Source organism: Bombus fervidus, chromosome 16 (genome assembly GCF_041682495.2).
Source record: "Bombus fervidus isolate BK054 chromosome 16, iyBomFerv1, whole genome shotgun sequence".
NCBI classification, from domain to species: Eukaryota; Metazoa; Arthropoda; class Insecta; order Hymenoptera; family Apidae; genus Bombus; species Bombus fervidus.
In genome coordinates, this window is record NC_091532.1 from 6,865,581 (window position 1) to 6,893,091 (window position 27,511).

A 27,511-nucleotide genomic window follows, 5' to 3' on the forward strand; every position below is an offset into this window, starting at 1 on the left:
CTCCGAGTCTAATCACGACCGCGTGTGCATTTACGAGCCACCGGTTAGACGGACGTGTAGCCTCCGGAGAAAGACTACCTTTTGCGAGAGGCGGTTCTCGTATTCTCTGCGTTACCGCGCCACGTAGTAATATGCATCGCGAATACCAACACGGAGTCACACCCATCATAGAGCCCGACCCTGTGGGTGGCGCCACGTACTCGCAAATAAGTCCTACGAATAAGTCGTAAGGCCATCATCCGCGTTGCGTCTCCGTCGCAACCGACTATGAATATTCTCTCCTACAGCTAGATATAATGCGCTCTTTGTGCTATGTTTCCTTTTGTGCCTCGTAATCTAACCTCCGCGGCGATTTTCCGACGCATAACGACGCGTTAGATCAGCGGAATAATTCACTTTGATTCGAGGACTCGTTAAATTTTACCCCAGTACTAGCCCGAGGAAGTTATGGTTAATACTACGCTACCCGCCGCCAGCCAGTTGACCTCTCGTAGAATTTTCAAAGAACGAGACAGATACTAGTAGTAGAATCTCTGTAACGGTGGAACATAGTACGGTGCGCTTTCTATTTTACGATAGAATCTGATTGCCTAAAGTGTTTTGGTCGATGACATCCGTTTCAAAGAAATTAAGAAACACTGGTAGCTAGCAGAATTTTCGAGAAGATGCGCGCCTACCATCGATAACCACCGTGACGTTTAACGTTTAACCGTTGATATAGAATTTTAGAAACTTTAGTCTTTAATTATACATTCGTCTCGCGCAAATTCCAACTGCCACGATTATCGTAAATCACCGTTCACCCGTACGGAACGTGATAAAACGAAAAAAAGTTAAGCTACGAATGAAATCACCGCAAGAAAGTGTCAAGGCGTCTGGTAGCGAGGTTCATTGGCGCGCTCCAAGTCCTTGTACGATCACGTTCCTAAATCGACACCTCGCCTCGCGATCTCGCCGCTAATCGTCCTTCCGGGAGTGACGTGCTGACATACCGCGGTTCTTGCTAACAACCCTGACGGTCCCTATTAGTAGCCCATATATATATAAGTATACGGTGATCTGGCTTCTCGACGCACGAGGCCGGCATCGCGATTTGGGTGCCATCACGTACCGCACGGAATCGAGCGGGTTTCCATTCGCGGCCAATCGACACGCGCTTCCCGCGGTTCGATACCGATCTCTGATCGTGATCGCTACCTCGCCGCGTAAACAAATGGAGATCGCTCGCGAACAGACTACGATCGTACGCCTAACTGGAAAAATTGATCGGACACGTTCGTGGGAAGGTTGAAGTACGACGTGGCTTCTTGAACTTGCCGTAATGCCACGCGGAAGGTTACTGATTCTCGTGAGAGAGAATACGAATTATTTCGCGATACCCGAAGACACGGCCGTAATTAGCGCGATGAGTTTACGTATCAGATTTGATACAGGTATATACAGGTTGAGAAAATTCTAAAATGCTCCCGGGTTCTTATCGCGCGCGAGAAAATCGGCGAAGGAACATTGTGTTCTTAGTAAAGCAGTCTCGTTAAAAATGAAATAAGTCGTTTAGTTTCCACTTGCTTTAAATGCAATTAATTTTACGCGAGATTAAAGCGAGCGGTATTATCGACGTAAAATAAAGATACAAATAAAATAAATGAAAATACAGACCGTCTTACTTACTGTCGTCAATGTCTGTCGTCGTGATATGTAATTTACAAATTGCAACTTCAACTTGTTAGGTCGGACTTTGAATGTGCAACCCGAACTCGTCAAACTATTCCGGTTAAGTTATTCAGATTGATACGAATCTACCATTAGACACTACGTGTATAGACAAACTGCTTGCGTAATGTTGATATTCGCATACACGAACCCTACAAGTTTACCAACCTTCTACACCGTGAAATAATACAGAGTAGATGAATATCTTCGTAATATATTCAATCGCTAGATGTTATCGTTACTTAAAGCCGGAACAAAGTCTCCGGTTTGTTTGCACGCGACTATTGTACAAATAAAAGAAGGAAGAACGCGTAAAACGTAAGAAAAGCTAACATACCTCCCTAGACGTTGGTGCCCCCAGGACGCAGGGGCTGTCCGGGCGGCGGGGCGCACTGGCCCACCGCTTGCTCGAGAGCTCGCTCTCATCCTGAAACAATAAACGTGACCTGTAATTAGACAAGACGAAGGTAAAGGTGATAGGCGGTCAGACTTGATGAGCGCTATTATAGCAATCGTAATGGGCCCCTTGGAAACCAAATTGCTCTTCGCAGAAAATTAGATAGAGAACAATGGAACAAAGAGGAACGGAGAACTTGCGATTTCATCGTATCCTACGCGAAAAGCCAACATTTTTGCTCCAGTAATCTACAAATTCTGTAAATACTGATAGAAGTAGGTATCTTCGTATCAGTCGACGCATTGCACACGATGTGATTTTACGTGTAAAATATTCGAAGAACGCAAATCTTGTGCCTTTTATCCATCGTACGACTATGTATAAAATTCATGATGATTTAAACGCAATTGAAGATTGTTGCGGTTTTCCATTAAAGCACTGTGCTTCATACGTGGCGAATAGCAATAAGAGAATATCCGTTAGACAGATCGATATTCCATCGCGTTTATTCATACGTAAATTTCCCAGTTTCATCGTACGACTGCCGATAAGCATAAAAACTGCAATGTGTATTCCGTTTCGTTTTACGACACGACGTATGCCACAGCTTTTTCCTACTCTGCGGAGAGTACATCGTTGTCGTTGAAGAACGTACGGGTTGCGTCGTGCGGTCACTCTCTCGAATGCGCGACGCAACGCGAGGAAAAGACGGGTAAACGCGGTGCCATGCCGGGCGCAATTTTCCGGCGGCGCCGGCGCGAATCGATGCGAACGCCTAGCAGAATTGCATTCTGCGACGCGATTAAGCTCGTACGCTCGGCCAGGAAACAGCAGGGACGCTCTAATGGGCCAATTACACCGGTCATTTGGAACGAAACGAAAGAAAGGATCGCAGTGGAACGGTGGCAGTCTCGTCGGTTCGCTCGAATAATTAAGATCGCATCTCGCCGCGGTGACAACGTAAATCGCTTGTGCGCGAGACTCGGATAGCGATGCGAACAAATCCCGAACGAAGAAATACCAGAGATACCTGACGCAGCTACCTTTCGAATTTTTCAGAATATAGGAAAGATATAGGAAGATTCTGTTTCGTATATTATATAGACTTTGGCCTTTACGACAGAGATATTTCACGCTTATTTATAACGTAACGTTAATCGACTCTTCTCGTCATTTGAATTTTCTAAACCGTACATACTAGTTTCTCCACTTATCGATTTCCCGATTAAGAAGTTGCAACTAAGCGCTTCTTTCGCATTAACGACAAGCAGAACTCTAGAAATCTTACGTAAGCGAAATCTAAAAGCTCGTAGAACGTCGATGAACGTGTATCCGCCTTGGATAACTAGACTAATAAAGTCGTTTAAAAGCAGAATCGAGTGTTATCCTCTCGAATGAGCAAACATTGCACACCTCACTTATCGCGGTAGAACGAATTATAAAATACCGTTGCGTTATTACGTAAGCCTTCTGCAAAATTAGATAAAGCAGATTCGGCTTTCTTTACGTAACGAATGCACGTTGTCACCCAATTAATAGACGTTATCTACATCCTCAGGTGTCTACGAACATTTCTGGTTGATGGAAAGGCAATCCACTCGACGGTTATACCTAACACGGTAAAAATACATACATTACTTGGATTCATTATATTCGACTGTATTCTGGCAGCTAGATGCGTTATTATCCTCTTATTATTATTACATATTGCATTATTACGCAGCAGTTGCAACAGGTCGACGATGTTACGTTTACTTTCGCTAGATTTCTCCTATTTTCCGTAATGCAGTGAGATTACCGCTGAAATTGAATCGGCACCTTCGGACGCGGCAGTAACGACCCAGACATAGGTGTGTTCTCCGTCCAGACGCATCGATTATGCCAGCGCGGCTCGAAGAGAAAAAACCTATCCAGCCACCGGCGAATCCATAAAACAATTTCACCTGGCGTGAACTCACGACGATTGCGTTGTTATGATCTGGAGGAACGTCGAAGGAATCACGCGTGCCGATACTCCATGCCGATTCCTTGAAATCCTCCTTCGACCACCATATTCAGTAAGACGTCACGATTTTTCTTCTCGTCGAAGGCAATCGCCAACGCGAGCATCGCGGTCAGCGTCGACGATTTCGTAACGAGAGAGTAACAAAGTCGTGCGAGCTACGAAGTCGCGGTGAAATCACGAGGCAGCGCGAGAGGGCGCGATTAAACGTAAATGAGACGACCTCTGGTAAAAATCGGCCCTCGAAAAGGAAAATTCGTAATTAACGAGCCGGAGAAGAACGAACTGGCTCGCGTAGACGAGCTGCCTCTTAATTATCAGGCCAGACACGGACGATCTACCTTTATGAATGCAAGCATAAACGCTGGCCGATCGGCACACAGCGCAACACGGAGGCGTGTACGCACACTGACTCTGCTCCGGCCTTCCTCTACTTTCCCACGCCACACGTCTTTAGCTCGCGCTAATGGCAATCGGGAGAGAGCTTTTGAAAGCTCCGCCGGTGGCTCCTGGTAAAAGTCGATCTGCGTAATCCGTTTTCTCGCGTGGCAAACCCCGCACCGATCGACCGTGTGGACCATAAATTACAACTTTCGGTCATAAAAACGAGACTATGAAAGTGATTTGCGGTGAGACGCCAGATACGGCGTTCCGTCTCCGTCGTCTCCTCCCCTGTAGTGGGAAGGCCAGGTGGGGCGGCTTTGAAATAATGTATGAAATCATCGACGAATACGCCGTGCAAACGGCCGCTCTCCATATGCAGCTGTTAGCAATAAGGAGGTGAAACGCTTACCTAACGGACGGGCATTAGCGGAATATTTATAACATTAATCGTCGAACCGTGCTGATTACGCGCTCACATCGCGCCATGGACACCCGCTTCACCGGCCGATCCCCGTTAATCCGATTTCGCCCCCAATCTTCGTGTCTCGTTCTTTCAAGGAACAACATCGAACATCTCCAACGTTTTTGGACCGGTAGATCGCTGTAAGTACGTGTTTCGTTATCCTGATCACGATGCAAGAATATATCCTTCGTGAAATTTAGGTTGATCTCCGGTGTAACTTATCCCTGATACCTTGTCGTAAATCTCGACCGGTTTTCGAACGTTCAAAGGAAAGAACAAAACCGTTGACGAACTCGATATCGTATTTGTTACGTGTACTCGATCTCATTGTTAATAGTAGCGCAGACAAAGTGCACAATGAATTCAATAGCTCTCCCACAGCGCTTAATAGCTCCATACTTGGCTCGAATACGCAACTTCTCTAGGAACTCCAAACGTTATTGGCATTGACTACTACGAATCTGTCTGAAACCGTAAACACTGACTAATGATCAGCCATCAATGCCGTTCAACTGCAAGAAGAAAAGGTAGAACGTAAAGAGATCAGACTGCGTGATTGAGTTAAATCTTTCGTCCATGGAATTCTACACCTGTTAGCTGGCTACGTTGAAACGCGATCGATTCGGATCGACTGGAAACTATCAATACGAAAGTCGATGATGCTCGAAACTCGAAGATTTATACCGAATACCGGTAATATCCCGAACAGAAATATGGAATGCGCGAGACTACCGTGCGGCAACGCTCGGGTCATTCAATGAAGGAAAACAATGGAGGACTTGATTTACGGGGGCATTACCGACAACCCACGTACATGCTTAGATCTACATATTATACCAATATTCTCGATGTTTACTGGCCGAGCACTACCGCTATCCGCGTACACGATGTGATTCGCATGAGGCTCGGCGCATCTTCCATAACAGTCGACCGGTACGATGTCCCGCACGAATATTCAGAGGTTGCGACGTCTTCCGTTACTGCCCGACAGAACTCTGACGATTCTGTGAATCCTTTCTTAACAAATCTTTCGCATAGGAAGCGTTTCTTCAGACTTTCTGTTTGTTATTCACAGAGAAGACAATCTGCTATTATTTTAAACACAGAGAAAATAATTGCAAAATGTGGAATTCTTGTTCCTAGATGGTGCAGGGTCGTTCCAAATTTTGCACCGACTTAAAGTTCCATCGGATCAAACCTTCCATCCTGCAAGACTGTCGCTTTTCTCGGTCACATCGCGAGACACTCCGCGTTACATTTGGTACGTTCTTCGAAAGGAAGAACACGGTGACTTTTTCCCCTTTCGCTTACTCCGCCCACTAGGACAAGATAATAAATCACACGGTATCAAAAGGAAAAAAGACGAACGGCATGCGCGAAGGGAAAGCCATAAACATTGTGGCAGTGCATCGGCACGTTGTATCAAACGTTGAGTCATTGGCGAAACGGGACGGGTCGTAAAACGAAAGAAAAAGAACGGAAGTGAAGCAGGTCCTTGGGACGTAAATCACAGGATGCGGTTAACGCAATAAGGAGGATATAATGATGACATATATCATCGTACTAATAGTAGGACCGCGATACGATCACGCTGGGCGATGGTCGCTAAGAAATGGCCAGAACTGCCCCCCAACCGTGTGCATGCGCCCGACCGTTTCGTACGCTTATAATCGGACGATTCGCCCGGATAATTACATTCGTTAAAATAACTCGGCTTGTCCCGGTGTAACTACGTCCGTTAGGCATCGCGGAACTTGAATTTTTCACCGCGTTCCATAATCGACCACCGTGCACCAACGTTAAACGTCCTCGATGAAGATTGTTTGACGAGAATTACTCGATTTTGATGGACAAAGTTTTCGTAATAAATTTAATCGGCGTTAATAAATTTAACTTTATGTATATTGCGAAACTTTAATTACTTCGCGGGCAACGCGTTTACGTATTTTGGTGCGAAGGAGACACGCGTCGTGTGTGGTAGAAAATATTTTAAGTTCGCCAAGGCTGACAGTGTCTGCGTTTAAAGAAAAGATACGATCGAATACCTCGAATAAGGTGTGAGAAATTACATTTTTATCGGTAAGGAGAATAAGGCCGACGGATTCAGTTTCGAGAGGATTTGCATACGCGAACCAGAGCCCCGCTAATTATCTATGAAGCATCTGAGCGCGGTTGCGTACATCCACGCTCGTTCGTTTTACGCTCGTCTCGAGCACGAGTACCATGGAAGAGGACGAACGGGTAATTAGCGACGCTCGAGCAAGGAACAGGCGCGTGCCAGGGTGACTTAATTACAAATTTCGAAATGCGAAGTTCACCAGCCGTGAAGAAGAAAAAGATAATTAATTTGAGGAAAAAAGCAGCTGATCGGTCGGCACGCTGCGTTTAACGCGTCAACGTACCAAAGACTATAGAGTAGAAAAATGTACAGATTCCAGAGACTCGGCGATACAAATCTACTTTTTTCAAAACAGATTTTCACAATTTCACGAGTGCGTGTACCAATGTGTTTTACATTTGCAAGCATGCCAATTTTCTCACAAACCTAATTGCACTTTCGTTTTGCTTTATATCCATGCTTTTTCACCCTTCCAATGGTATACTACGACAAACAACAGTTGCTGGAATAGGATTTTTGCGGGTTTTCGTTTTCCCAGTAGAACGGTGGAAAGATTTTTTCCGCCACGGCCCCCGAGTGAAAGTTTCAGCCAGGCTCCTATTTGCAGGCACGAAAGCGAGGGAGAGCAACCACGAAGCCGGCAGGTCGAGCGAGCCTCTCCTACGTATAATACTCGGCAAATCTTTGCGCCTGCACGTAACGCAAATCATGCGGCAGAAGTGTGGCACGTGTTGTCAGCGCGGCAACATATTGTAGGTAGGTATATATACGTGTAATGGAAGCTAGCCGCCTCTCGCGATTACATAACGAGGGGATTTCAGTTTAAATATGGAAGCTGTCAATCTTCCCCCTGGCTACACGCTGTAATTAATAATAATTGCCTGCTCTCTTTGCCGCTCCAGTTATTACCTCCGTTTTGACGGCTGATTAGCACCGCATATTCGTAAATGAAGCAACCGACAAATTAAAAAATCTCTCTCTCTCTCTCTCTCTATCTATCTCTGTCTCTCCGATACCGCTGATTAAATTCGTGACTACCAGGAGAGAATTATTACAACGTGTCTTTGATATCTCTATAGAGATCGCTTGTTTTCTGGAACGATGTAATTTTTCGATCGTTGCTCATCTTCGTCTTTTTACAGACAGTGCAACGATTAAAGAAGATACATCGTAAAAGCGAACACCGATTAAATGCAGATCTCGCCCGAGCAAGAGCGATCGCGCCGGATCATGCAAGTAGAACACGGCACGTGTTGTCAGACTCGGTGTGTACGTGTTCGTACGTGTATTAAGCTGCACGAGTTTCCTTGGATTACACCAGCGGAACGTGCTCGAAATAAAAGTTAAAATCACGATCGGGTTCGTGTTAAATGCGAGCGGTTCGTAACTCGATCCATCGACACCGTCTCCCCGAGATTGCTCATCCTGGATCGGAGTCAGACATCGTTTGCTTCGTCTACAAAAACCCATTAATCTCTGGTGGACTAAAAAAAAATAGTATTTCTTATTTTCCAGGTGAAACATTCTTGATTGGAAATTTAATCGCGAAACCTATCCAGATACATTCTGAATCTAAGAAACAGTTAATCGTTTATACACTTCGATCAAATCTTCTTAATTTTCGGTTACATAAATCACCGCGTTCGATATTCAACGAAGTTAAATATTTAAGAACTTTTCCTTAGTGGAATGACGAAATTGTGCACGGTCCAACTTGTTTCAGTAGTATAACCACGTATTATCGTGGACCACCCGTGACGATGATTACCTAAAATATGTCCAAAAATCTGTTTATAAATGGCACGTACACGTGTACAAAGAGCATAAACGTTCATGAACTGTTCGAACAAGTCCAGAATTAATCGCTTACAAAGTACCAACATTTTCTTGCCCAAGTATCGACATTATCCCTAAATGGAACGGAACGAAGGCGATCAGTGAAAATTTATTAGTCGCAAATAAGATCGCTTTACGATCGCAGGTGTTGCACGATGCGAGAACGAAAATAATTACAATGGTAATAATTGAATCGACCAGACGAACGATGTCATTTTGGCCTGGTCCATCGTCGCAGCCGTGCAACGAAAAATATTTTCCTCTTTACGACCTCCGGACACACGACCGATGCGATCTCATTTACCAGTTTATGTACATACGTTTTGACGTATCGCAGACTTCTTCGTCGTTTAAATATCGCGAACCGTGCAACAAACCTGTCTTTCTACACGACTACGAAAGTGGACTATCAAAGTTTGAAGCTCGTTATGATTCGTCTTAACGACGTCTTAACTTTCGTTCGGAAAAAATTAAAAGCAACGATACGATCACGACGATCGTACATAAAGATCGCTGGCGCCGTACCGTGGGATCGTGAATCATTTCGAATATTTAGTGGGTCTCGCGTATAATTACAATGTACTTTTCGTAATTTATTACTAATATCGGCTATTAACATCGCGGACAGGCCGACGAAAAGTTTCCTTAACCGGTTGGCGGCTCGAATTTTACGAGTTCATCGCGTGAGTTTTTCTCCGCCTTTTTCTGCTTTTGCTCTTTTTACGTTTCTCTCTCTCTCTCTCTCTCTCTCTTTTTCCTCTACATTGTAATTACAGAGTAGGACAAAAAGGTGTTGGCGAGTTTTACCAGCAGGGCGGAACTTTTCGCGTTCGTGCCACGGGTTCCTATAAAACAATGCACACCCACCGCGGCGCGCGTTGGTGTAACAATGTCTTGGCGCCACAAAGGTACAATGATATATCTGTGAGTCGAGGTCGGTTACTTAAACTTCATTGAAACCGCGAACAACAATGACTTTCTCCCGCGAGTCGAAAGGAGGAAGTCAAACCCGACGCCGTTACAACTATTCGCCTTGCTCGTGACGCTTCTGTTCCATCGGCCAGGCCAATGAAAAAAAAAAGTCAATTATTTATTTCGCGCAGGCTAAACAGCGTGGATAGTGAAAGGACGAGATCGTCTCTCGAACGTTCCTTTTTCGTAGGGGATGGCTTTCGATCGATGAAATTACCAATCCAGTAAGAGAGCCAGCCATAAAACCAACGTGAGTTCTTCGCGATGTCTCGCTTCCTCTCGTGTGCACCATTTATTAAGAATATTACAACGTTCTACCGACCGCAATGAAAACGGTTTAATGGCTTCATATAAGCTTTGATTTATACCGAATCTCGTTCGTTTCCTTATTCTCCTCGTTCGTTTGTCGAACGAATACAAGCATAAGATTTTCTGATTTCACGTTACCTAAACTTGATACTGAAACTGGAAACTTTCTTATTTTACCCGCGATAGTACCGCATAAAAGTATCGAAAACGTCGGTATGAAAACATCTATAGCCCAATTTCATTACGTAAGAATAGGAGCAACGTCGACTTTTTTTCAGCTTGTTGAGCTCAGAGCAATTACAATTTTCTATTTCACCTATGCAGTAAAAAATAACGTTACTATCGTGGTAATATCTTAATCGGCTCGTACATTGTACAATTGATCAAACATCGATCGAGTTGTCACACGCTCGGGTGGTTTACCCTTCGAGTCAAACTCGAGGCATTGGCACGAGCCTACTCGCATTACGACACGCGGCCGGTAGGCTTGATAATTTATTATTACCGAAGAAATGGAAGCCGCCGATCTATTAGCACGTTCGACAATAACAGCACCGGCCGTAAGTAACCTAAGTGGTTAAGTAACGTCAATGCGGTTTACCAACCGCCTACGCCAGCTTCTTACAGGTACATATATGCCCCCATCGACGATGCGGTCGCTCGCATTCTCAACCGGTATCGATCGCGACGGCGCAAAGCCTGTCGAAGCTCGTGCATAGGACGAATATCGAAGAAAACACGTTGGTTACGTGGATAGCCAAGAAAAACAAAGTCAACAAATATCCTTAGAATTGTCAAGTCGATCGACAAATTCTGTCACTTTCTTCTGAAATTATATTCCTCCTAATATCGTACGACTGTGCCTCGTCGTGCAAGCAGTTTCGTCCAATACTTCCAACCGTCGTATGTATCGTTTTCATTGCGTATACATGTATCGAATTTAAAGTATGAAGAATATTGTTTGAAACAGAGAAGAGATTATGGCCGTAGCGCACGGTTATTTTCGAATGCTTTACGAGCGTTCAACGTGGAAACAGGGACACCGGTATCCTGCTTCGTTTTATGGAAACAAGTTATCCTCCTTTAAAGCTCGCGACCCGGTTGCAGTCCGCTTCGATATAAAAGGCGAGCTAATCCGCGCAGAAAACTGCCCACTAATATCGTGGTATTATCGCTGCGGCCTCCTAATTGAATCACCGATTCATGACGAAGGCTGGATGTTTAAGAAGACTTAACGGATTATTCGTTTATGCGAATCGGTTCAGCAGACACAAACGCGGCCGCTGCCTTCTGATGTACGCGCGGGACCAGTCAACGTCCGTATCCGAGCATTTACGTGATTGTCATACCGCCTCTCCTCCCCTTTCAGAACGACTGAAACGCAGCCAAGCAACTAGCATGGAGCACACGACTCTGTACCTGATTCCGCTCGTCGTCGTCTCCCTCTCTTTCTTTCTTTCCGTAGCGAGAGAAAGATCTCGCAGAGAAAGACCCAAGAGACGAGCGCGAACTACGCTCTACTCTTGACGAGAAATTTTCTCAGCGTTGCCCGGACAAAACATAAAATCACCGACCGGAAGCGTAACTGTTTTTACGAACGATTACGACGCGCGCAAATGAAACTCCGCGATAGTTTATTGACGCGTAAATCGTTCATTTTTTCACTCTGTTCGCCGATCAGAGTTCCTACACGCTTGGTGCGAACGCTCGGAAATTCTGCAGCGAAATTTACATTCGGTGAGATCGCTGGAACGTTTCTCGCTTCGCTTCGCGGCGAACAGAACGCACGATTTCGAATGTAAAGCCGGCGAAGTCGCGAGACCGTTTCGCAACTGTCGAAGGATCGTAGACGTACGAAGAGACGAATGCCAGAGGAGCAGAAGGAGAGACGCAGGCGAGATGGAGAACCGCGGAACGGCTTTAAGAGCGGCGCCGTCCAGCCGCAAATGCGATTCGCCTCGCCGCGACAAACGTTTTGTCGCTGGTGATTGGCGTTTGAAAGAACAACCGCGTACAATGCAATTACCTTGGCCTTAACCGCTTCGACCGACCGATAGCATTCGATTCCTCCGCTGGATAAATACATACGTGTATATCGCGAGCTGGTCCGCGTAAGCGAGTAGCATTCGCGACAGTCGATGCACGATTATGGTTTTTGTCCCTTGAATCTCTCGAATACATGTGTACCGATATATTGCTTGTTCGCACGATATCGTTACGATCAACGATGTTTAATATCCAGACTTTTCTTTCGAAGAGGTCAATTAATTTAAAGTTCAAACGTATCGCCGTAATGCAATAATCTGACGACGTATAACGCCATAACGCGTGACATACGATCGTCTACATAATTCTTTCGCAACTGCCAAAGCAACAAATATTTTCACCGCTAACTTTCAACCGACTTTCACAAGATATTTCCTACGAGATATTTCTTACCTACGATTTATTATATTTCCATCGTGCAATTTGTTCCAAAAAGATTCAATTACCGCCAACAAAAACCAACTTACCATACCGATTGAAAATAAAGAATCGAAAATCCTGCATAATTTCCTGTATCGGCGTGTTTTCTCCCGTCTCGTCGACACGTAACGAATCCTGATTTTTCTTCTATTCTCTAGGGAACCCCTAACGAACCATGAGATCGCATCTCGTTAAAGGGCCGTAGGTCAACCCCCATCCTTTCTCTTATCTTGCCGTTTGCGCGTATCGACTATTTCTTGCGACCTCGCATAAAAACACTTTGAAGGAACGCTAGCGGAATATACTATATATTTTCGAAAATACTATATATACTATATACTTTCGAGTTAATTGTTCAAAATTCGGTCGAGACATTCATGCAAGTAATTTTTTTTTCTTTTTTTTTTTTGGAATGCTGACGTGTAAAATCAGAGGCAGGGAAATTTAAAGGATGAACGGTGGATCACTTTTCGCAGAAGCACACACGCGCGTAATTTCTCTTTTTGAACAATACCGCGGATAAAGATACGTCTGGTGGCTTTTAAGGCGCAATCTTTATACCCGCACCGCGAGGCCGAGGCGGATATGAGAGCGTGGGCGTTATTGCCTTTAATGCCGAATCCACGATCGTAAACGGGCATCTCCGAGTCACGAATCCATGTCGTTTATAGCCCCAAAGTGGCGGGTCGGCCCCTCGTAATCATTGGATACATTCAATTTTTCGTAACGCCGTACCGGCGATTATCGCGAATCTAATTAGCCCGATCAACAGTCCTTGTTGAACAATTACCGACCTTAGTCCGACCCTGGTCCATCTGAAGATTATAAAAATCATCCGAACGAAATTCGTGTAATAACGATGATACTACGTTCGTACAAAGGGCTACCCGATTAAGATCCCTCGATCTGGATCGATAAGATACACCAGATTCACTGTTCAGATAAACTACTCGACGAATAACTGTTTTAAAGTCGACGACGATTTCTTTTCTTCGACCAGCCCCGTTATCATGCAACAGTTACTTAATTGCTTTACACTGGTCGTTATAGTGTATAACGATCATTTTTCACTTCGATTATTCTCCGCAGAAGAAGCAGGAAAATTGCTGTCTTGCGCCTCGGCTTCAATCGTTCCCTTTTGCTAAGAGTATGTATTTCACGTTAAGGTGTAATTTAGGTGTAATTTTTTAATTTTTTTTCCTTGGTGTCCTGGGTTTAGTGTCTTTCCCCTTTATGCCATTGTTTATTGATATTTATTGTAGCTACCGGATACTACTTAGTAGCGGAACACCGTGATATTCATATCAATTAGTTCTCGAGAAAAATACCGGAAGTAACCGATCCTTCCATGAACCCTAGCGAGTAACGCTTTACCTGGAACAACACCTGGCTACCGGCAAGTGCCCCCAGTAGCTGCCACTCAACTTGATTATACTTTAATAAAGTACATAAGCATGTAATAGCGGCGTGACTCTTATTTATTTCCAAGTCTGATCAAGACAGGCGATATCCACTAATCGTTACAGATTCTCCGTCTGGTATTCAAGCAACGAACTTAATAATCCATTAATCTACGCGACTATCGTCATTCTACACAGCCATAGTATGTTCTACGTTATCGTATTTACAATCTTCAAGACTAAAACAAATTAAACCACATTCGACTCACTCCAAAGATACTTTGACTGAAAAACGATTCGCAATAGGTTAATAATTTAAGTTATCTACCCCCTAATGGTAGTTCTCTTGCTTCGCGACTAATACCACCGCCAACTTGCCAGCCAATGCTGTCCAATCTGTCAGCAATTTTACGATCCTCTTCAAGATCGAACAATAAGACTGTACTCTCTATTGTGATCTAGCTCCGCTCGCCGAACTGGACAAAGGGGGGAGGGGAAGGACGGCTAGGAAGAAACGCAAAAAGCCATGGAAAGGGCGCAGAAAGGAACATTTGCTTGAGATTTACGGGTTGGTTCGTAACGAAGGGGACTCATCAGCATCGGTAATGGCGACATTAAGCCCATCGGCTCTTTTGTACTCACTGGCAGCCTCGATCGGACTTCTAACTGGACGCGCGACGATTCCCAAGTCGGAGTGAACAGCAGCGAACGGTCAATCAATTTAATTACTCGTTCGAACGTGCCGGATACCAGAGTGGAACGTTTATCAGAATCAGAATGCCGTTCGACGAGCATCGAAAGAGCCATTTCTCGAGTAACTTGTCTACCCTAATAGCACTAACTCCGCTTCAAGTGGATAGGTTGAAAATTACGCGTAAAAAAGAGCCAACGACCGGTCTGAGTCGCGTTCCTTGCGCGAAACACGAAACGAAGAATCGTGATCGTTTGACGACAGAAGATGAAGCACGTTGGCAGTGATCATTTGTAACCACTGATGACGCCCGATCTCAAACAGATCCTTCCATCGTTTTCATCCTTTCGACGTACCTAACTCGCAATTCTATGCGAGTAACGTTGATTTCCTAATCGTCGCGTGTTTTAATTCCACTGTGAACTTCAATTTGTAAAATCGACGACAAATCAAATTTTCTTTTATCGATTATCAAATCGTTATAGCCGACGTCGAATAGTAAGTAGATATCTGCGAGGAAATTCACTTTCGATTCTGATTTCTACTTTAATTTAGAACATTGAGAAATAGCGGTCATTTTATCAAGTATTTAATATTCTAAATCAGACACCTGTAGCCGTGAAAGAGGTCGTAATAGTGATGGAAATAAATATGCGTAACTAACGAACGAACGGATAAAAGTAGCAGGAAAGAACAGTTTTACACAAGCCTCGTAAAAGAGTTGAAAACCGCAATTAACGATAAAAATCATTAAACGGTCGTTAAGAGTCTTAAAAGTAAAGCTGTTTTACCAAATGTAACAAAACGAAAGGTCAGTTTTCACGTTTTACAGCGTCCCTAACGTTCGATAATAAAACGTTTTAATTACTGTTACCGATGCATGACGAATCGAAACGAGCGAGATTTTCCAAGGAACTCCAAGACCTGTGGAAATTGCCAGGATGCATTAATTGCGAAAGAAGACTCAAGGGTATGGGCGTAGTAGCAGTACAGAAACGATGTTGTTTTACGACTGGCTGAAAGCAAACGGGAATACTTATAATTTCATTGCTTATAATTTTATGACCGTTGCACAATGATACGTGAAGAAAATTCGCGATGTCTAGCGCGAATTAGCCTGTAATCACCTCATCAGTCGCATTCCCACAAGTCTCTGCTCACTTACTTAAAACGCCAAGTACCATCGGCTTCGTGCCCGTAAAAAACAGGCAAAGATTACATGTATGCAAATTTCCTCGTGCTATGCGCGTAATCCTCTTAATCGCCATCGGACTAATTATGTAAGCGAACGCGAGGGTTTCTAAATATGACGAGAACACGATTGGAAAGTGAAAATTTCAGATGTGGGTAAAGCGTTTGAAGATAGGTAGACGTAACATACAGAAAGACGATAGTGTGTAAATAGACGTTAGGAAATCAGCAGAAGTTTAATAAAAAGGAAAAAAAATGCTTCAAAAAATAAAGTCTTTAAAGTGTCCAGGTCTTGCAACTCGCAATACTTAACGAGCCAATCGTAAATCAAAATATTCGCAGAACCTTTAATCCAATCTAAACGTCACGAATTTATAAATCGTTATTTATTGTAAAAAAAAAAAAAAAAGAAAAAAGATAAAAATGGGAGAAGAAATACAAAATAAAGCTTTACGCGATCAGACCCATTTCCCCTTAAGATTTCTGATAGTACGTACGACCGGCATCGTATCTACAATTATAAAGGAATTAAAGACGGATTAGCGTTTCCACGAGATCATGAGCGAACACATTTCGCTTGACGCGCGAAACGACTGCGTAAACGAGCAACCGACCATCGGGGAATTAGAGGTGGACACACGCTAGCGAACCTACGTCACGATACCGATCCACAGATACGCTAAACGAGCTTATTACAACAGTCAATTGTAGCATTGTTCGCGCGCTTCTAACGACGTGCATTTGCATAACGCGTACGCTGCGTCCGCGTCCTCAACGTACACGCTCCCACCTCTTACGTAAGATTCACAATTTTTTTTCCTTTTCGCTGTTTCACGCCATCGACGCTGCTGTAATTGCAAGGGGAAATCAGCAGCCGAGCGTCGGTTATTGATTTTCGATCGTATGGAAGAGGATGATATGTCCGGCCACGCCTTTAAAAAATGGTTAGCGCGTCAGACGGTATGCGAAACCAGATACCGGAATCATCGGAATCCATGGGTCGTTCCCTGATGTCTCCGTGTATAATTAAGCACACCGACGTCTGCCATTTCATTCGCCTTTAAACACGCGTTCCGTTTAATGCGCGAACACTGGGGAATCACGAAGCACAATAATGTACGGCGAAGAATGTAATTGCATCGTGATTTAATGAGCGCCGCGGTGAGGTGGAGCGGCCGTAAACTACGTTTTAAGCACGTTGAAGGATTATCACGAAAGTGAGTCCGACCCGGCTACGCCTGTATAAATTTGAGCATACTCGTTGGAATGCAGCAGCTTTTAAAATGACCGGTAGGACGCTTAAAAAAAAAAGGAATTTAATTGTTTTCGACAACGCACATGACCAAGAAGGTGTCTGCGATGCCCGCCGCGATTTTCCATACGTCAAACCGCACTCGATGTTTCCTCTTTTGCATGCTAACCGGTTTTAACAGACGTCGCGCAAATCCCAATAATCACGGTCCTGGTCACGACGCTAAACGCAAGGTAATTTAATTGTCGTTTATCTTAACTTATCGTTGAAAGTAACCGATGATATGGTCTCTGCATACTTGCAACGAGGAAAAGTTCATCGATTCGGCGGAGAATCTCTCTGTTCGATAATTGCTAATCTCGTAATCGAATTCTGTTTTTAACGTTATCAACGCTCTTTACACTTACGTCGTTCATCACTTGCGCAACAATGTCGATCACATTTCGGTGATGCAGAAGATACTGCGCAGCCAGCATCCCTTCGTAATTTCGGCGAACCGGTGAATCGGTAATAATGCAGCTCCGAAGAGCTACGTTCACCGATCGTTCCCGAGGCGGGCTTTGATGAACCGATATCGTCCTATTTCACGTTCGAGCGAGACCACGTAATAAATATTCAGAAGGCTTCCGCCGTGGATTGTCGCAGAATACCGACCACTGAGATGCGACGTTGTAACGCAGCCGAGTTTCATAAACAACGACTCCGTGTACCGGCAGGTTGGTTAGTTATGATCCTCGAGGAGGCCTGGTGGCTACGCCACGACGCGACGGCCAACAACGAAAGACGGATGGCATACGGCACTGAGGAAGAAGCGAGAGAAGGAGAAGAAGAAGAACTCTCGAGTTGAAGGCGTAGTCGCGTCGCGCGCGACCTTTAAAATTTTCTTGCGGTCTACGAACGTGGCGTGTTTACACGCTTAGCCAACACCTGCGCGCTCCGTGATCACGTTACCGGTTCCGCGCGTACCGGTTTAAGATTTCTGCCGATACCTGTGCGATTCTCCGATTTTCTAGCGCTGCGCGACGCTTAGTTATTAGGTGGCCGATGCGTTATCCTGTTGCGTATCGATTATTGAAAATAAAGAATTCGATGTACTCCGTACATTCAAACATAAAATTACTCCTATTGTTTGTACAAAACACTTGATTATCAGATATACAAAAAAAGCAAACGATCAATTTTGCGCGACGATTACAATTAGCCCACGAAGTTCGTACGACCAATAGAATCTTCGATCGCGCGTTCGAACTCCTGTGACCTAGCATTAGCGAGACACGTCCTTTTAACGTCGAATCGCATGCTAGCGGCGCTGCGGGTCAAAGTAAAAACAAGCCGGTATGGGACCCTTTAACGAGCGAACACCAGGTAAGAAAATCACCATCGCGGCGTACGCCCAGTATACCGACGTTAAACGCGTTATTATACGCTAAGGTTATATTTTGTTGGCGAGATGCGCGAAGAAAAAGGGTTTGTCGAGCACCGACTAGGGGATGAACGGCCTTTAATCAGGACCGCACGAGTTTACGACACTTCGGAACGTGCTGTTCGCCGCGCACGAACAAATGCAACTCGACGGATCGTGCAAGACGAGCAAAAGCAACGGCAGCAACGACGACAACAACCACGACAACAACCACGACGACGAAACGAAGTAGGAGAGCGAACGGCAGAGGCATACAGCAGCGCGTTAATTAAACGCGAGCGATTAGTTAGCGGCAGTTAATTATATAGATTAATATGCAAATGAATTCCCTCTCTCTTTCCTGCTGCCGGCGGGCTAGGTGAAGGTAGACACAAGGCGCAACGAAGCCCAGCTATCCTGATTACATTACGCTGCAGACTCTGCTTCGGCTTCCATCGCCTACTCGGTTTCCCTCTGTTATGCTACCACGCGATTCTTACCTAGAATCTAATGGAGCCACGCTCTCGAATAAGAGATACCGGTAATTAATCTCGGCTACTCCCTCGACCACGTCTCGAACAAAGAATGATCCCACTGAACCCTGGTTTTCCAGGTAGAGAATGTTTCGCCGAAATTTACAGTATCGTAGTACTATTCCATTGGATTATTTTTGTCATCTCTGCTGAGACACTTTCTCCTCTTTTCATTTTCTTCAACGAGATATTAAACTGCAATTAAACGTTTTCTATCTTCTTTCCTTGAATCTATAGCCTCTATAAACGTTTTTCTAGAAATAAAGGCTGTTCCTATAATTTCCGTAGCTACTGCATTTGCGAATGAAACTCCAACTTCCGTACGTACCTTTTCTTTTCAAATTAGGCAAATTACTACGAGAAGATTATCGATCGCGTACAAATCTCGCATCGATTTTTCTTATGGACTTCGGACTATAAAGGAACAAGAAAATTCCTAGTGCTACTAGGTTCTTAGCTAGTTCGGAAGAATTATAGGAAAATGTGCGAGTTTTAGACCGGTCACCTAATTTAGACCGTGTGACCGAATGTCGTAGTTCATGCGCATTATCGAGCACACGAATTAGAATGGGAAATTGACAAATCGGAGTGCTGTTTACCGTAAATTGGTCAAACGTGATCGCGTCAGGTCCATTAATTATCGCTAATGAAAAGCAATTAGAACTCCTCAATACGTGGCAAAACGGGTCCATTAACTGTTGCAAGAGTTCTCCTAGTTCGAGCGTCGTGCAAAAACGTGCCGCTGCATTAATCGAACAGCAGAAAATCGCGGAAAACCAGATTTCACGTGTCTATGGTCTCCTCCTTATATGCGCGCAATTATCATTCGAGAAAGCTCGGAGCATCGATAAAAGATAAACACCGTAGCGAATCTGTTGGTTTCCACATTTATCCACTCGTAATATGATAATCAAGCATTTATCGCTACTTATATAAAATGATAATATTGCGAATATATCGTGTGACAATCATGGGTGATCGCGCAGTCTTCCTTTGCGCCCTAATCTCAAGTACAACGTTCTCACTTTTATCTCGTTTCTATTTTACCTGTTAACGTAAAGTTTTCGTCCCTCCAGTGATCACTACTGCTTTCGATATTTTATTTTAAAAGAAGATCTAATTAATTACAAGCGTTACATAAACGAATATCCCTGTCTCAAGTAGCAAAGTTCTACGAACTTGGCAGCTACCGCCTAGCAAAACTTTCTAAAGAAACATCCATATCGCGCGAGATACAACGAAATTCGATGTAAAGCGAAATACACGAAAACGATCGGTTGTGGAGAGAAACGATGGGCTGTCGCGTATTCGTCAACGCTGAATATCCCGGTCTATTATACCACGGGTAGACGATAAAACGGCAGGTGAGGAGGCGAAAGAACGAATCTAAAGCTTGACGACAGGTAGACACGTCGGTGTCCGATCTTATAAACTGAAAGCCCTGGGAAGATGGGCCTAGCGCCTTCGTATGCCTCATGTAACTAACATTAGATGCATAATGCATGGATAGGTGGCCGAGCTAGGTGTCGCAGCGACAAAACTCTACGACTATCGACGTCCCTCGGGTTGCATCGTGCCAACAACATCGACATTTCTCCAGCGTCGCTCCTCTTCGGATCCACCAATATACGTCGCTGTTGTTTCAAAATACGATTGCGCGCAAGTGTCTGACTCTCTGGTGTGTTTTAGGCGCACGCTATACGCGAAGAATACAGGTAGAACCATAGGAAATTTTTACTAAAATTCGGGCAATTTGTAGTTAAAGTACGGGATAAAGAGTAGTTAGAGAGGCGACGGTAGGAAAGTAGAACGAAATAGAAAGAGGAGAATTAGAAACGACGAAAGAATGAGAACAGAATGAGGAAGATGTTAAGACGATATGGAAATGTGAACGACGCCGAGAGATTTGAATAAACTTCCCGATCAGATTCGAATAAATTAGACAAAGTGGTTGAATGTACGGTGAAACTTCTTTAGATAGAGGGTACACGTAACCAGTGGCTGCCAACAGGTCCGCGGACAACTAGTAGGAGCAGTAACCCCGTTGCCGATAAGCTTTTTCACGAGACACAAAACAGTGTGTACCTAGTAGCCGGATCGTCCACGTGAGATCTTGGTCGATACAGCGTTGTAAAACCATTGTAATGGTAATATGCGGCGCGCGCAACCACCGATACACATCAACGGCATAGCCACGACCGTTTTGCACCGCAAAAGTGTCCCTGGTGCAGCGAAATCGTCGCGTGTTGCGACAAGAGCGACAGCCTTTTCATCCTTCGTGCTAGCCGATCGATCCCGAAGACAAAAAGAGAAATCACGGTGCATAAAACGGGCGACGTGGGACGTTTTGTTAAAGTTGCCCGGTGCGACGCACGGCTCGAAACGATTTTCCGTCTGAGCGGTGTCGGCGTAACACCGAAGCGTTGTACAGAAATACAAACGGGGCATAAATCACTCGTTGCCGCGACGCAATCATATTTCAACCGAGAAACGGTTAGCACATTGCTAACAAGCACGTAGCGTTACCGGCAATTACAATCGTGCACGCAGCAACGCAGCGACGCAGTGCGTGCAACCACGATGGCGGAAGATGGTCCGTGCCCGCTGGCCATGGATCGCGGTTCGTGTTCTACCATGCTGACCGGGTGATTCTAAATCGATTTGTCAGAACGTCCGACGCGAGGTTCCGCGAGACGACGTTAAGGACATAAGTCCGCTGTGGCAACAATCGCGAACGGACCGGAAGAGCGGTGAAACGCAGCGCACCGGCGCGTTGTACGCGGTGTACAACAGACAACAACCGGCAACGAGCAACCGCTTCGCGAGTTCGAGGGACGCTTTCCACGGCTACGGACGGCTAACAACCGCGCTGCCCATTGTGGAAGAGTCCAACCGACTGACTTTTACAAAGTGGACGCATAACAAATGCCCGGCGCGCATACATTAGCCCGCATTAATACCTGCTTGGATTTATTAATGCCCATATTATATTCATGCGTTGCTACGAGTTACGGCGCGATGCATTGCACCGGGGCATGCGCCAAGCCCGATGATATATTCAGCGTCGCGCTCACTCCATTGTTCGAACTCCCGCCACGAGGCTTCCTTCTCTCGAGCCGTGATATCCGCGGCTATCTCTCTCCTTCTAGCCCTTTCATTTTTTCGCACGAACCCTTTCAACTCGTTCGAGACATACGTACGAACCGTACGAGCTCGTTGTACCAGGCGATCGCAATAAGTCTACCGCTGACTACCGTTTGGCTTTTAATACGAGACCGCCGGTTGCGGTCGTGTCGTGAAATTATACTATCCGCGGGACGAGACTGTGGGATAGGTGTTGAGATAAGACGCTGGTAGAACAGACGCTCCAAGTAGAACGATGACAGCGCCAGGTCGGACCGTCTGTTTGTGTCCAAGTCTGTACGTGTTTCAACGAGCGATAATTTTTCCTACTCCACGTACTTTTTTATGGTCATTCGAGCTAGAGAACGTTTCTACGATCTGGAAATACGGATAAATCAAAGGAGACACGATCGCTTTAACTAAATTTTTTGGCTGCCTCAACTTTTTGAAACGCATAAACCGGAAGACTTTCTCGACCATCTCGGTTAAAACATATTGGGAGCATGGTTCGACAGACTCTGTAAGTGGTGAGCAAGAAAGCAAGAAAAAAGGATTTGACACGGCACTTTCACGCGATTCTCTTGCCTCTCGCCGACAAAAGAGCCTTTTTCAAGGCGGAACGAACGACGACTATGTGCCAGAAAGTTGTATCCATTCGATGGTCTTTGACAGTTGCTTTTTACTCTTCGTGAATTTCTTTTTACTTCGTTCCGTCTATATTCCGTATTGACAAGGATTATGTAACGAGAAATTTCAGCTTTACGATGTCTAACACGGACGTGGGAATTAATTGGAATTCTAACTATTTGTTTGTTAGCAGTACAGGCTATGTAAGGATGCTGAAACAGGCTTTTTAAACTTCGTTAAATTACGTCAAATTACGTCAAATTATACAGGCTTTTTTACCACTATTTTATCCAGTCAATTACCATCTACAAATTACTCTCAAGCATGATTAATCGAATAAAATTCCCCGACGTGTAATTCAAAATTACACGATAAGCTGGCCGTTCTAGCGCAGCAACCGATCCAAGTATCAGCGTCTCGTGGAGAGCAGCAGCCTGAAGCGTGTACGTTTCTCCTTTGCATTTCCTCGTACAAGCGGCGGCCTTGTTAGCCGTAGTCAATAGGTCCACCCAGACACGGTGCGCCGATGCACCGTGGGATCCACGATATATAAGGCCAGAACCGCGAACTTGCACTTTAGCGTGCGACGTCTTCTCTCACGGCGATAACAAACGCGGCACGTCGTTGTTACGCTTGTGTGGGACGACCATGCGCCACTGTACAACGACGAGTTGCACGACGTGCGAGCGCCAACCTCCAACAAATATAAATGCACTTACTCCGCGATGAGGACAGAGTCGAGCTTTAGGTGGCAATTCAATGGGGCGTCTGCGCCTGTAACGCCACACAAGCGGCAGAAACGAACGTGCATGGAACGAAAGTGGGGAAAACGCGTACACGGATCAATAAGAACGCTCGAACGTCGCGGAAGAGATACACACGGCGAACAAACTGATGCATGGATCCGAGCAACGGGTTAGACACCGGCGACATGGCAGTTTCGCTGGCCACGTCGATACTCGTTAACCGTAACACCACGTGCCTCCATCTTGGATTCGGCTTACTTACTCGCGTTTCCACTTACTTACTTACTTACTTACGCGTCGGGAACACACACGGTACAGCCTTTGCAGGAGTTTATCCGTGGATATCCGTGATATCGACGTGGTCACGGCCATATCGAGACAACGCGAGAAGACGTTGGCTATTATTCGAGAGCGCACGTGCTGCTGAATCTCATTGGGCTGCGGCATAGGCGTCGCGCGGACGTGCTTCACATTCGTGAGGCGCCGTCGTTCGTTAGACTCGACTTCTGCCCGTAATTCATCGGCATGGATTTAAATCGATTCTCTGTATTCGGATTCTGAAATGGATGAGCTCTGTAAAGATCTGCTTTGAAAAGATCGTGGTTCCAGAATAGAAAGGGTTCTTTGTTTCAAATTTTTGTCCGATTCGAGGAATTAGAAGACAAGTCGATGGATTCATAAAGAACGTTACAGCATTCCCCTTTCCAAATCGAACAACCGTACGTCTCTAAATATTCCACAAACAACCACTTCACGTATGAAACAAACAAGTTCCGCGTTAACGCTCAACGAGTCCAGTCACATTCCACTCGTCAACCAAAACAAGTTACCTACATGTCACCGTGTGTGCGACTAGCTTACATTTTAACTTTCGATCTTCATCAAGAAAGTACCACAGCTCTATCCATCGACGCATTTTATTCTAAAATATCCCGTGCTTCAGCGATCGATCATTATCGTAATCAAAGAGGAAAAAGAGCCGGCTGTTCGTTAGACACGAGGCAACGACGAGGATAGTGCTTTCCTCGGCAGCGAGATAACGCTGGCTAAATAACGAAAAATGGCGGAATAACGCGCGACGACGTCATTAACTAACGCGTGCATCGCGTCTTAACGAGTCCCACGAAGGTGTATTTAGTACGTTTTATCGGAGCAATACACACGCACACTCTTTACTTAGTGGTAGATACACACCACACCGTTGCGTACCATTAATCGACGATAAAGCGAGCAACAGGATCGTGGCAATAAAGTGGCCCAAGATACAGCACCGTCAGCGTCCATGTACGCGAAGCGGCAACAAGCCGCGGAAAACAACAAAAAGCCTATCATTATTAACGCGTTAGCATAAATCCCCACTAGCGGGGATGTGGTTCCACAGCGGAGGTGGCAAAAACGATTGTCCACGGGCGTAAACCGCTCCTCTCTAAGGTTGACAATGACCGCCGCCACGAGGTCCGCGTGGAAGCCATAAAGGCTCGTTGAACACGAAGACGTGGCCACCGCGGAAACTACGAAGTTACGATCGGCCGCGGGTTCCCCACCTCTCGCTATCGGTCGGCAGCCTCGTAGAACAGACTTACGATACGTCCCCGGAACTCCAACGAATGCGACAAAAAGAGAACTGGCGAGTAGCACGGCAAAAGCCACGGCCGAGTGAAAAATGGAAGTCGAAGGAAAAACGAGACTGCGCGAACGCGCTTCCTGTTACTTTGTTACACGTCGCTGTCGATCGCCGCGATTTACCCGATAGGCTGCGCCAAATGCTTCGTTTCACTTCTACGAACCAATGTTTCCTTTTCTTTTGTTCTATTTGTTTCCTATCTTCCGTTCCGTAACGATCGACATTGGTAAAATAGAAAACTGAATTTTATCGTCGTAGTCGGCCATTACGGGCCTCTGACGATTGACGCTGCATCGATAATTAACAAAAAGCAGCTGTTTAAACATGTATTAGTTTCTAAAATTCGACAATCGCTTCTCGGAACGTACTGCGTCGATGTATGTATGTAGATAAGAAACGATTAGTCATTACCAATAGGCAGGTATTATGTAAATCAACTTTAAAACAATCGTCATTAAACAATCGTAATTAATTGGAAATGTTTATTAATTAGTTGTCTCGGTGTCGACCAAAATCGAACGAACATTGTACCTCTTTAGGAAAACGTTGCATCTTTAAAAGAGATACGACACGATAACCTATAGACTTAATTTAGAAACTAAGATACAAATAGGTTGCACGATAAACAATCTTCTTTGAATTTTAATCATAAAGTTGTTTACCATAGCGGCGTGGTTAACTTTCAGAGACTAATTACAAAGGTTGAACGAGAATGCCTATACTACGTCCAAATTATTGCCTGGCACGTTATAAATTTGTTCGCATGCCTAATTTATCTTACAAAAACGACGCAAAAAGGAACGTGCATTCTGTGCTACTACTTAACAAACGGAAATCAAGAGATAGACGTGGCGGCTTGGTTCAAACGACAAAGGAATATGAAGAAACGCCTTCCAAGGACAATTGGAAATTGGCTCTGAGCCGACGACGCTTCGGCAAGTAGTAGCTGATAAACCTAGCCAGACGGAGAGCAGTCACCGTGTCGTATTAGCGTACTCCGGGACAATTTGTAACGCCATCTTGGATCCCATCCGTGCGTAACAATGTAAGCAGAAGCCCGGCACCGGAGAAAATAAATGATTGGCCTGGCCGGCGTAAATCAATCATCGCGAAAGCAGGCGAAGCCGCGACGCGGCGCGGTGCAACGATGACACGCGTAAACGTTGGCAGCCGCGCGTTACGATACGGACAGCTGGAAGACGGACCTGAAATCGAGTGTTTTACGACGCCAGACCGAAAGACGTACGAGAAAACCAACCATGATACAGGTATAAATTAAAAGCAAATTGTCTACTTCTACGAAGCGCAAGAACATATCCCGGACGAATTCACCGGAGCGCGAGCGTACGCGCGGATCCGCGTGCAAAAATCCTTGAAAATCTGGTTGCGTTCGGTGCACGGTCGTTATTCGACGCGGCTCGTTTAAATACGCGCGACATCTCGTTCCCGTGGTCGCGCGACCGGATTCAAAGAAAACCGACGAAACCGACGTCACGAACAGAGCAACCAGAAGGTCTGCCGAAGGTAGTCCACGACAAGAAATCGTCCGCGGTTCCCGATTGTTCGCTTCACAGGCTGCTCCTTCTTCTTCGCACCGGCGTGTTTAGGAGCTGTTGGAACGCGATCCTCCGGATCCCTTGGTCACCAAGGAAAAAGCATACCGAGCAATTTGTGACGACGCCGAGGTGCCGCCGCCGCGATGTAAGCTCGACACATGGCCATCTGCGTTCATATATATGGACATGTATAGGGACGTATATATCTTTATATACGTGTATAGAAATATATGTCGTCGATGGCGGCTATGGCGGTATCCGAGCCTGGCAAAAGACCGACGGGGCCCCGGGGATCGCCAGGATTGCTTTCATTAGCTGTAATGCCTAGATAATTCGATAAAACTGAAAAATTCCGATGTCGCGTAAGGGAGTGATGCATGGGTTTCGTGCCGCGTTCGTCGACCCATTTAAGGATAGGGACAGCCGCGCCGATTCCCCTCTTGAATTTGTGTATTTAAACTACCATTACCCGTTTCTTGCGCCAGGCCCGGGATCAACCTGGCCCGAACGGTTTTCTGTCTCTTCTCATTCGTCTCTGAAATACCATGCGCTCGTCCCGCGTGTTTCTCTTCTATTGGACACGTGAATTTTATATAGAACATTTATTTATATACAGCAACGTTTATACGTCGTTTTATACTTCTCAACGAAACAAAATTTGGAAGTATTTGTAACAAAGTCTCGGTTAGCGACGTAAGTTATGTCGAA

General features: G+C 45.2%; 1 protein-coding gene across 3 annotated transcripts in view; it reads right to left on the reverse strand.

Moving 5' to 3' along the window:
• Window positions 1–27,511, reverse strand: part of LOC139995957 (uncharacterized) — a 292,424-nt gene that overhangs the window by 202,484 nt on the left and 62,429 nt on the right. For 2 of the 3 annotated variants that reach the window (XM_072019936.1, XM_072019937.1), the window contains one exon: window positions 2,048–2,137. In XM_072019936.1, the coding sequence (XP_071876037.1) occupies window positions 2,048–2,137 (90 nt within the window). Of the gene's footprint in view, window positions 1–2,047; window positions 2,138–17,599; window positions 17,958–27,511 lie in introns of those variants that run through there. The other variant, XM_072019935.1, reaches the window with a different exon arrangement.